This window comes from Hyla sarda, chromosome 9, assembly GCF_029499605.1.
Source record: "Hyla sarda isolate aHylSar1 chromosome 9, aHylSar1.hap1, whole genome shotgun sequence".
NCBI classification, from domain to species: Eukaryota; Metazoa; Chordata; class Amphibia; order Anura; family Hylidae; genus Hyla; species Hyla sarda.
In genome coordinates this window covers 143285382-143297800 of record NC_079197.1, presented here as the reverse complement: position 1 = coordinate 143297800, position 12419 = coordinate 143285382, and the positions used below count along the sequence as shown (strand labels likewise).

Genomic DNA, 12419 nt, shown 5'->3' with positions numbered 1-12419 from the left:
GCAGAGAAACTACTTAACAAGACTGAAAGAACTCCGTGTCGAACTGGAAAAGTCAGAGTTTTTCAAGCAACATGAGGTATTTATCTTCATCTCTCGCCCACATTATCCAGATGTAACACTATACCCATATGAAAGTCAATGCAGAAGATTGGTCTGGAGTCCTTCCAAGGCATTCGCTGTGTCTACCAGATATTGCCATGTTCTACTAGATACTTCTACTCAGATCCAGAAGAAGTGGTAGACATGTTACTTTTAAAGGGGTACCCCGCCCCTAGGCATCTTATCCCCTATCCAGCGGCAGGACCCCCGCGATCTCGCTGCTGCACCTGGCATTCTTTTAGAGCATCGGGTGCAGCGCCGGAGGCTTGTGGCATCACAGCCAGCCCCCTTAATGCAAGTCTATGGAAGGGGGCGTGACTGCTGTCACGCCCCCTTCCATAGACTTGCATTAAGGGGGCTTGCCGTGACGTCACGAGCGGTGCGTGACCGTGACGTCACGAGCCTCCTCTCCACATCGCCAGGTATCCAGCACGGAGCTAAGTTTGCTCCATGCACCGGATGTCTGAGGTACCGCAGCAGAGATCGCAGGCTTCCCCAGCAGCGGGACCCCCTGTGATCAGACGCCCTCCCGTCATCCAGTAAGCTGATCGGGACATCGCGATTCTGTCGCGATAGTCCCGATCAGCTCTGCTGAGCTACCCGGTATAGTTTTTCTTTCAGTTTAGACGCCGTGATCAACTATCGTGGCGTCTAAAGAGTTAATGACGGGCATCGGCCCGATCAGCGGTGCCTGGCATTAGCCGTGTGTCCTGGCTTCCCGTAGCAACCGGACCCACAGGGTTTAACCCGTTCTCCGCTCCTGAAAACAGTTTAAACCCTGTTAGCGGGATCAGGGCATACAGGTACGCCCTGACTCCTTAAGGACTCGGGAACGGAGGCGTACCCGTACGCCCTGTGTCCTTAACTGGTTAAATCTTTACTTCTTAATCACTGTAGAAGTACACTACAGGCCCACAGTATAATATGATGTCAAAGTAATGGGTCCTTAACCAGCAGATTTAGAGTCCTGTCCATCACTATAATGCTCCACAAGCTTGTGTGTCCCGAGGGTGTCTAATCCATATCTTGACCTTATTGTGGGGGCAACAAATACTCATTGACCCAATGATTCTATGCAGGAGTAGATTCCCAGAGGCCCATCTGAGCAGCTTCCATACATTAGATCAGATACATTTGTCTGGTTTCCTTATGTCTTACATATGATGAGGACTGTGTACAGGACCCTGACCTAACCCTCATGTATGTTTTCCCTTAGGTGGTTGGCAGCTCCCTGCTCTTTGTCCACGACTCCTCGGAACTGGCAAAGGTTTGGATGATAGACTTTGGAAAAACTGTTCGACTGCCGAACAAGCAGACACTAAATCACCGGGTTCCTTGGGTGGAGGGTAACCGGGAAGATGGTTACTTGTGGGGACTCGATAACCTCATAAACATTTTCTCTGACATGGTCCAGGTCTAGAACTTTGAGACCGACACAAAAAACAATCTAAAGCTGCGACAACAATCTGGACTCTTCCAGTGGAAAAAAGAAACGTTGGATTCCCAACCTCATCTCTAAACAGCTGTATCTACTTCATTCTGTTGTATTTTATGATGTATTATAGTTGTATTTTATTTATGCTTTTTGTAGCCTTATAGAACCTGAACACTGGAAACTGTACAGTATAAAGCTGGGAGAAGTGTTTCGCTCCTTTCTTTTATAATTTGTATATATATATGTATATTTTATTACTACTTTACAAACTGATTTTATTCTATATTTTATTATTTTTTTAAACTGTTCACTTCAATTCAGAGGGAGCATCATGGTTTCTGATACAGGTTGACGGTCATAGTATAGACGGGCCACATCTACTAGAACAGCATTGGGTATGCCTCTTGAAATTGTCCCATGTTGTAGTTGCACTCTTTGCTTTTGTTGTCTTAAGGTTTACTTGAATGTGGCTGAGCTGCAGTACCAGACATGGCCTGTGTACAGTGTGTGGGGGAGGATTTGGGAGATGTTTCTAGAAAAGGAAAAAAAAAAAAAAAAACACCCTTTTATCATTCCTGACAACCCATTAGAGATATTCCTCTCTCACATAGATAATATATACATAAGATATGTCATCATTTGCTTATTGGTAGGGGTCCAACCTCGATCACCATTACCAGTCTTGGGAATTATGGACCCTTTTTCTTTTTTTTTTTTTTTACTTTTACTGCACAGTGACACTCCTGGCTATGCATGGAACTGCAGCCAAACCCATTCACTTAAAGGGGTACTCCAGTGGAATTTTTTTAATTTATTTTTTATCAACTAATGCCAGAAAGTTAAACAGATTTGTAAATTACTTATATTTAAAAATCTTTATCCTTCCGGTACTTATCAGCTGCTGTATGCTTCACAGGGAGTTCTTTTCTTTTTAAATTTCCTTCCTGTCTCACCACAGTGCTCTCTGCTGACACCTCTGTCCATGTCAGGAACTGTCCAGAGCAGGAGCAAATCCCCATAGCAAACCTATGCTGCTCTGGACAGTTCCTGACATGGGCAGAGGTGTCAGCAGAGAGCACTGCGGTCAGACAGAAAAGAAATTCAAAAAGAAAAGAACTTCCTGTGGAGCATAAAGCAGCTGATAAGTACTGGAAGGATTAAGATTTTTAAACAGAGGTAATTTACTAATCTGTTAAACTTTCTGGCACCAGTTGATTTAAAAATAAATAAAATAAAAGAAAAATGTTTTCCACTGGTGTACACCTTTAAGTGGAGCTGTGCTGCAGTTCCCAACAGCGGGTGTCAGGGAAGTGTATAATCTCTTTGGTCCCTTCTCACTGACCGTGCCTTTATGGGAATACCTTAGTACTAGCAATGGGAATACCCCTTTTGAATCAATGCAATAACTATTTTTTTTATTTTATTTTTTATATGGAAAAAATTGTCCGGAGGGTTTTGTGAATGTTAATGGAGGCATTCTTTTGGGACTTAGTGAAAAAAGTCAACATAGACATAGTAGAGAGGGGATCATCTTTGTGACATTATACATAGTCACTACTATGTGCAAAAAAGAGCTGTTGGTTTGGGTCCTCCGACCTCCAGTTGAGCGTTGGAATTGCAGCGGTAATACAAATGCAAAGATATTATGGTCGTGTGAAACTCCAGGTCTCCAAACTGTTGCAAAACTACAACTCTCAGCATGCCCGGACAGCCAACGGCTGTCCGGGCATGCTGGGAGTTGTAGCTTTGCAACAGCTGGAGGTCCTCAGTTTGGAGGCTTCTGGTGTAGACAATGGGACTCTACTGCCTTGTACTGATGAGATATTTTGTTAGGACGGTCCTCCTTTATTTTACTAATGTACATGACCTACGTGTCCAGCTTTTATGATGTTTGCGTTCGGTTACCCTTAAATGTCACCTTGTTTTAGATCGGTCTACGTTTGTCGAGCACAATACATAAGCCAAGCCCTACTGCCCCCACAGCAAAACCTTTTTTCTTTTAAATCATCTGGTGGCAGAAAGTTAAATATATTTGTAAATTACTTCTATTAAAAAAGCTTAATCCTTCCTGTACTTATTAGCTGCTGAATACTACAGAGGAAATTCTTTTCTTTTTGGAATGCTCTCTGATGACATCACGAACACAGTTCTCTCTGCTGACGTTATTATAATAATAATAATGCTTTATTTATTGTTGTCCTTAGTGGGATTTGAACCCAAGTCCCAAACACTGCAAGGCAGCAGTGCTAACCACTGAGCCACCATGCTGCCCTTAGCATACATCTGCTATGAACGGTTGCTAGAATGGACAGAGATGTCAGCAGAGAGCACTGTGCTCGTGATGTCATCAGTGTTCCAAAAAGAAAGGAATTTCCTCTGTAGTATTCAGCAGCTAATAAGTACAGGAAGGATAAAAAAAATTTTAATAGAAGTAATTTACAATTCTGTTTAACTTTCTGCCACCAGTTGATTTAAAAGAAAAAAGGTTTTCACCGGAGTACCCCTTTAAGATCTTTCCTGTTGAGTTGGCTTTAGTGTAGGAGCCATACTTCCCTGGGATAAACAAGGGGTTGTTGGATCTTGTTGTTTGTCTAAGGGTAGGGTCACACACACAGGGCATCCGCAGCGTATTTGACCCTGCGGACTCGCTGCCGGCCAGCACCGAGCGAGCTCCCTGTAGCGGCGGATTTCTCACTGGCAGTCACGAGCTGTGTGTGTCCCTACCCTAAACCATGGTATGATGGGAGTCGTAGTTTTAATACAGCTGAAAAAAAAAAAGCAAGGTAGGGGAATTCCGGTTTTATCGAAGTCTTAAATTGGGCTGCATTTGCACATCGACATTCTTGGAACTTTTTTATTTTTTTTTACAAATTTGGGAAAGGTTTTTCTTCTATTTTCTCTGTTCTTGTTTTTATTATTTTTTAATATAGATCACTCCGGGTAGGGACTAAAGGGCTTTTTCACTCAAACCTCATTGGTGGCACATAGAAGATCCCAATAGCTTTTAGCATGGCCGTGGGACCCCGGATGTTTATTACTATACTATATAGGCTCATGCCACCCGGCCATCTTGTTGAGGACTGCAAGATCACGAATGTCTGGCAGGATTCTGTGACTTGTAGTTCCATAGCAGTTGAAGGCATCCGTTTGGCAGCTTTAGCTTTACATATCAAGAACAGTAAATTACGATAGATCCGTAGGGTCTAGAGATGAGCGAACTTGCAGTAAATTTGATTCATCACGAACTTCTCGGCTCGGCAGTTGATGGCTTATCCTGCATAAATTAGTTCAGCTTTCAGGTGCTCCGGTGGCTGGAAAAGGTGGATACAGTCCTAGGAAAGAGTCTCCAGCCACCGGAGCACCTGAAAGCTGAACTCATTTACGCAGGATAAGTCAGCAACTGCCGAGCCGAGAAGTTTGTGACGAATCGAATTTACTGTAAGTTCGCTCATCTCTAGTAGTGTCCTACAAAGCAATAACATTGATGCAGAGTGAAACGTAGTAACTGAGCTCCCGGGTTGACTAGTAGAAAGATTAAAAAAATATTTTTTTTTTTTGTTATTTTTTTTTTGTTCCTTTTTAGCCAAATTGACTTATTTTTACACTATTCCTGTACAATATTTGGAATATGTTTGGTTGTTGTTTTTTTTATAATAAACAAGATCTTTAAAAAGGAAGTGGATCTGGTTTACTGATGGTGGCATTTATGACGAATGTTCTCTGTTGAACAGCTGGTAAGATGCCAAAGAAGCGGTGGCACATAGGAAGCTAAATGGGAAGTGAAAAGTACAACCCAAAATAGCCTCCCCTGCTGCTAAACATCACCTTCAGATATATAGTGCCGTTTTAGTGCAGTGTCTCCCAACCAGGGTGCCTCCAGCTGTTGCAAAACTACCACTCCCAGCATGTCCGGACAGCCTTCGGCTGTCCGGGCATGCTGAGAGTTGTAGTTTTGCAACAGCTGGAGGCACACTGGTTGGGAAACACTGTTCTAGTGTTTTGGAAACCGAGCAGAACATGTAATAAATGCAAAGTGCAGTTTATATTTTATAGCCAGCATTTGAATAACTCCACAATTCAATTACCCATTGGACTAACAATATATATATAAAAAATAAATAAATATATATATAATATATATATATATATTGAGAAGGCACTCTAGGGATTTTTTTGCAGCAGTCACAAACTTTTGCAGATGTCTGATCTCCGGGCCAGCGTTCTCAACATTTATGTTCGGGCAGCCTTGGTTGTGACATGACTTCACACCACGCCCCCTCCCATAGACATGAATGAAGGGGGTGTGGTGAGACATCAAGACCACCCAGGGTTCTCAATATGTACAGGGAAGGGGTCCCAGAGTCCAGATCAGATGTCCAGAGGTGGAGTACCCCTTTAAATGGGGATGTCCAGCAAAAATAAAAATAAAAAACAGCTAATTTCTTCCACACAAAAAAGAGCACCACACCTATGTGGTATTGCAACTTGGCTCCCTTCACTTCAATGGAACAGAGCTGCAATACCACACACAACCTGAGGACGGGGGTGGTGCTTTCACTCAAATGCTTCCTCACTAGTACAGATCACTCTCTAGGAAATGTGTATATTGATGTCACGGCAGTGATTAAACAATGTCGCTATGTCCCATTGAGACCGCTGGTAGCTGCCACATACAATCTGTAAAATAAAAACTCCAGACTGGCACACGAAAATTGGGGTCCCAGAATGACACCCTGTGTCTGGGCCAAAAAGCAGGCTCTATTTTGCATGGTCCATGTGGGCACTACTACCTGGACAAAGGTTTGACTTCTCCACTTCCCTGCAGGATACTCTTCTCATGAAAATTGTATAACTCATTTTAAAGGGGTTATCCCGAAATAGAAAAACAGAGCTAATTTCTTCTAAAAACAGCGCCACCCCTGTCCTCAGGTTGTGTGTGTGGTATTACAACTTGGCTCCATTCACTTCAGTGGGATTCTGCTGTCCCAGTCACACATTAGAAGTTCTGCTGCAGGAATCCCATTGAGGTGTATTGGCTATAAAATCATGCAGAAATCTGCCGTGTGAAAACCGGTCTTGGGGTACGTTCAGACGAGCGGATTTTTGTAGCGTATTTTGCTGCAGATGCGCCGCTGAAGGACCTCTGTATTCTGCCTTTATATGTGTCTGCTCGGAGCGGCAATACACCGGTACAATCAAACGGTGCGATATGCGAGTTGCCGGGTGCATGCGCAGTATACTCGCTCATTGAGCAGGGGGAGCGGCCGCGATGTGTGCGAGTACAACGAACATGTGCGGCGACTCGCATATCGCAGTGTGTCTGCACGTAGCGGCATATTGCCGCCACGACCAGGCACATGTAAAGGCAACATACAGAGGTGCTTCAGCGGCGGATCCGCAGCATAAAGTACGCTGTAAATCCGCTCGTCTGAACGTACCCTTAGGGCTCATTCACCCGAGCAGATTTTTGTGCGGATTTTCCACAGCTGATCTGCTGCTTTTTATTTTCTGCTGCTTATTTTATCATTGATTTACCAAGAAAAAATAAGCAGAAAAAAGCTGCAGAAAATAAGTGACTCTTTCATGTTCTCAGTATCAGTGGGGGTCTCAACTATAATGTAAATTGTGGTCAGTGCTAACCGCGTGCTAAGGTCTGGGAAGGAGTAAGAATGACTTACCTGTATGTAGTGAACTCGCCTTCACCTGTAATAAAACATTAAATACCAATACTCATGTATATACGGTTGAACTTGTGCCTGGAAACCGTGACCGAGGATCAGCCTTAAGAGGGCAAAAATGAAAGACAGTTAAGTAGGGTATAAGAAAAGTGGTTTATTGAATTAAAGAGCCAAATGTTTAAACACGTCAGCCATCTCTACTCGGGGATCTGGAATATATGTGGCAAAGCAGCCTGAACTCCAACGCCCTAACTTCCTAATGATGTGAGGTGGAACCTTGTGTGCAGAAGCTGAGGAAGCTGCGCCAATGCGGAATGAATGGCCCGAAAACTTATTTGCCTCCAGACCCAGGGTATTGATCAGGGTACGGACATGGTTACAGAACTGTGACGTGGTGAGTGCGGCTGAATTGAATGGCAGCAAAGGTGAATTGCCAGGTTTCGTTCCCAAAGCTTGCGTTAGACTTGATAGTACAGCCACGGGGCACCAGGGATTTTCTGAGGGAAAATATTTGATAACAGCCCCGCCCCTGGCCGTCTTCGTGACCTTGAGGCTTAGCTCAAACTGGCCCTCTACCCCTGTCAATTGTGATATGGCCAAGGCTGGTGAGTGTACTGACCTGCACGTGAATTCCCCTGGCCGGAGAAAACCATAGAAGGCTAAGTAAATTGCGGCTTTTAAAACTAAACTGGGCATGAACCCAAACGGCCTCTTGTCCAGAAGGTCTGACATGGAACGGAACAATTCTGCTGAAATGGGAAGGCGGCCTGGGCTGGCAGGTGTTCTGCTGAGCTGAGCCCCTTTGAGTGCTGCCTTGATTGTGTGTACTGACATGATGGATGGTTTGTCAGGGTAAGAGAGGGAGATGAAATGTTGGATGCCGGCTAAATGTTGTTTGATGGTGGAGGGTGATAGATTGCGGGCTGAATGGCAGAAGCCTATGTATGATAATATGGTTTGTGTATCGTAAGAAAACGGAATGTTGAATGTGGTGAGGAAATATTTGTATGAAGACAGAGCGGCGTCGTATGACTTCTTGGTGCTAGGAGCGAGAGATTTCTTTATAAGTTTAAGCGTGACATTTGAATAATGAGCTAATCCATCCTTAGCGTGGCACATGGTGGTGCCGGATAACCCGCGAGATCCGCTTCGGGCATCACCTGGAAGAAAACATCTACTTTAGATCTAGACAAGGCATCAGCTGCCAGATTCACAACACCCGCCACATGTTTACAGACAAAATTGAACTTATGTTGCAGCGAAATACCAATCTCCTCATAAATTTCATGATTTCAGGTGACTTAGATCTCCCTTTGTTTATGATCTCGACTGTGGACACATTGTCACAGGAGAACTGGACCGTCTGTCCTGTCCAACTGTGCCCCCATGTCTGGGCCGCTGCTACTATGGGGTAAATTTCGAAAAGTGCTGATGTCTTGAGGAAGCTGGCTATGGATAGCACCTCTACTGGCCAGCGATCTGCCAACCAGTGACTGCCAAATATTGCAGCGAAACCAACAGATGCTGATGCGTCCGAGATGATTCTGGGTGAATCATCCGAGACGGCAGGGATGAACATGGAGATCCCGTTCCATTGTGAGATGTAACTGTCCCACATCACCAAGTCGGCCATGGCCTGGGGGTCGAGATGGATGGGACTGTCTTGGGTAATACCTGTTGGAAGTAAGGCAAGTAGACGGGAAGTGAAAGCTCTGCCCTGTGGTATGATCCGCATGGCGAAGGCTAACATGCCCAGTAGGCTCTGGAGCTCTGCCTTTGTGGTGACCCTGGTGACTGTGAATTTGTGTACCATCTCTTGTATCCTGTTTAGTTTCTCGGGAGGGAGGCTGGCCTGTAGTGAAACTGAGTCTAGGACAATACCCAAGATGTTTAACCTTGTGGTGGGGCCCTCCGTCTTGTTGGGGGACACTGGAACACCAAGAAGAGAAAACAGCTGTAAGAGGCTGGATAGATCCGCAGGGTGAGAAGTGGAAGGTTCAAGAAGCAGGAAGTCATCTAAGTAGTGTAGAACGTGGTGACAGTTCCTAGTATTTACTAAAGCCCAGTGTAATGCTTGTGCGAGTTGGTCGAAAAGCCATGGGCTGCTCTTTGATCCGAATGTTAGTTTGGTCGCGAAATAGTATATTTCTTGCCACTTAATGCCATGCCAGATCGGGGTGTATCGGCAGTAATTTGAAGGCATCTGTGATGTCCGCCTTGGACAACCATGCTGCCGGACCTAGGTGTAGTACCAGCTGGATGGCCTGATCGACGGAAGTGTATTTCATCCACACCTCGTTTGATGGAATCAGTGAATTTAAGCTAGGAATTGCCGAAGAATGGGGCGCGGACAAATCGTAGATCATTCTTTTTTTATTACTGAATTTGCCCGTCACTACGCCCACCGGGCTTACCCGCCAACTTTCAAAGGGGGGTTGCAGAAAAGGCCCAATGATGTAACCCCGGTCGAGCTCCACCTTGAGCAGATCCGATACTACATGGGGTTCCTGGATAGCTGAACGCAAATTTTTGCACTCGAAAGTGCACTGGGGTAAAGCCACTAGACCAGTGTGGAACCCCTGGGTGAATCCATTGATCAACCACTTGACACAGCTTTGGTCGGGATGATCTATTAGTACTTGCGCCAGAGCCTGTATCCTGACCCCGCCTAGTCATGCTTGCCCTTTTACCGAGCACATTGTACTTGGGTGGGCCCTATAGCATAGGAAACATACATGTAACAATCTGCAATTGTTGTAATTACACGTGGTCAAATTGTAATTGTTGCAGATTTGACTGCGTCCTAAATATCGGACCGGCCGCCCTAGTTTGTCAACTGTAGGAGTGACCTTCGGATTGGAGCCTGACCCGGACGTGCCACCTCTGCTAGTGCTGGCCTCGGGCTGGTGGTTGCTGCACCAGGCTGTGGAATGGAAGATGGATTGGCAAGTCGCACAGGCCGGTGATTTCAGCACTGTGTCCACCAAGCTCCAGTCGGTAATGTAACCGAATTGGCTGTGCGCTGCTGCCGCCTTGGCGGAGAATGATCGGTGGTAGTCGTAGAAATGACTTCCCCCATACTTATATGAAAATTCCGTGATTTGATAGAGGTATAGATCCAGCTCCTCCCTACGTTCTGGCTTTGCCGAGCATATTATGTCCCTGTACATACTGAATGCCAGGACGAATTCTTGGAAAGTCAATTTGCGACTTAGCCTGGCATCCTTGCTCTTTAGTACTACTGACAGCTCACCGCAGGCGACTGTCTTTGTCTCCGTGAGGTCTTGAGACGTGATAAGCAATGATGCTAAGTTTATGTCTTTCCCCTCTAATATGTCCTTGCGGATAGAGGCAGGCACGAAATGAGCCGGGGCAATTTTGGGGGCTCCCTCGTGCGTACCTGACACTGCGGCTTGGGGGGTTGAAAGGGTAGCCCCCCTGTCGGGGATCGCCGGATCCCGGGTACTGCCCTGCTCCAGTGAATCCAGTCCGGAGTTGAACGCTGCAGTTGATGACATCACGGAGGTCATCATGGTATGCAGTTCGTCAAGGGTAGCTGATGAAGACTGCCCTGGGCCTGTTTCCCCACTACTCCCTGCCCCTGGGTCAGCCATCAATAACTTGAATAGTTCGGATTTGCGGGCTGATGCCGGAAAAGGAACGTTCCTCCTACGGAGTTCCTCCATCAATTTCGGTATGGTCCATGTGCGGTACTTGGAGGACGTGACTCCGCGTTCGGAGCTTCTGGCAGGGGTATCTGGAACCGATAAAGGATCTTCGATATCTGATCCGTGAGACATATTGCCACACTCTGACCTGTCCGGTCCAAGTGGGTGCCGGGGAGAAAGAAGCGAACACTGTGAGAAAACAACGACCCTACTGATGCCCCTGCCACCTTTGATAACAATACTGACCTGCCACTCCCTAGCTGATACAACCAAAATAAACGTCCAATGACCAAAACCTAAGACAACAGAAGACATGTAATTTTAACCTGACCCCCAAAACATGGAAACTTGCTAGAACGGCAGGTGTCCCGCAGAGACAACTGTGAATTGAGCCTGATGGCTCCTAAGAAGGGGGAAGCGTGCAGGTATTGTTGTGTGGTGCCATAGCCGAGTGTGGTTATGTGACGGTGTTGAGGCCTGTGCCTCCGTGTGTTTATGGGCCGGTGCGCATGTCACATGGATTAGGATGCAACATGTAACAAGGCTACTGCTCCGAAGACGTGTCGGTAATAATAGCAACCGTGGCTTCCCCTGAAGAATGTGTCAGGTATAGCGGTAAAACCACGGTCTATGTGTAATAAACGACGTGACCCAGAACCTGGCGGCGGTCCTGTGCAGAGGCCCCTGGCTCTGAAGACGTGTCAGAGTCAATGGTAAAACCGACTGCCTATGTGAGAGCTTGTGTGCTGTGGCCCGAGATGTTGAGCGTGACGATAGCCGTGATTGTGACGGAACTCATACTGCTCCGAAGGCGTGTCAGTAACAGTATTGAGGCGGTTGCTCCTGAAGATGAGTCAGGATGTATCAGTAGTCCGATGTAAGATTTATTGATTGCTCTGAAGACGTGTCAGTAACAATAAATCCACAGTAGTCTCCCCTGGAAGGCGAGCCAGGATATCGGTAACAACTACTGCCTATCCTTGATCATTGTGACGCATGTGGCAGTGTGATTCGTGACAACGAGCCTGGCAACCTAAGCCTCATGACTACCGATGACCTGTTACCTATCTGTGGTATTCAACCCACCTGATCTGACCTGATGACAACTGTCCACGGCAAGGACACGGACCGTGCTGTAACTTGCTTGAAACTAACAACCCGTGCTGTGTGACAAACAAATTTAAAACAACTGCATCAGATTCTATCAACGTGCCTGTGAATGGGATGTATCCAATCATAATTATCATCATCATCATTTAATTGTGTCATGTCTACACATTGTGGTTGTGACAATATGATACGAGTGCCTGATTGTTTGGGGAACCTATAGTGATTCTGGTAGCATGACTCGTGACCAAGTTGTGAATCGGGAGCTTGCGCGCATCTGACTCTGAGAGTGGTTGTGTATGCTGACATGCTGGGGAAATGGTTGACTGCCGTACCGGCCACCGGCAACAACCGCTTGTTGCCTTGGACCGTCCCTGACCGCTGCCCCCCCCCCCAGACCTGCCGGCGCCCTGCGGGACACCCGCGGCGGGC

At 46.2% G+C, this 12419-nt stretch overlaps 1 protein-coding gene across 1 annotated transcript in view; it reads left to right on the top strand.

The window, feature by feature from the left end:
* Nucleotides 1-2378, top strand: part of LOC130291312 (uncharacterized) — a 60838-nt gene extending 58460 nt beyond the window's left edge. The window contains exons 6-7 of the mRNA XM_056539951.1: nt 5-76; nt 1316-2378. Coding sequence (XP_056395926.1) covers nt 5-76; nt 1316-1519 — 276 coding nt within the window. The 3' untranslated portion in view covers nt 1520-2378. The remainder of the gene's footprint in view (nt 1-4; nt 77-1315) is intronic.
* The last annotated feature ends 10041 nt before the right edge of the window (nt 2379-12419 follow it).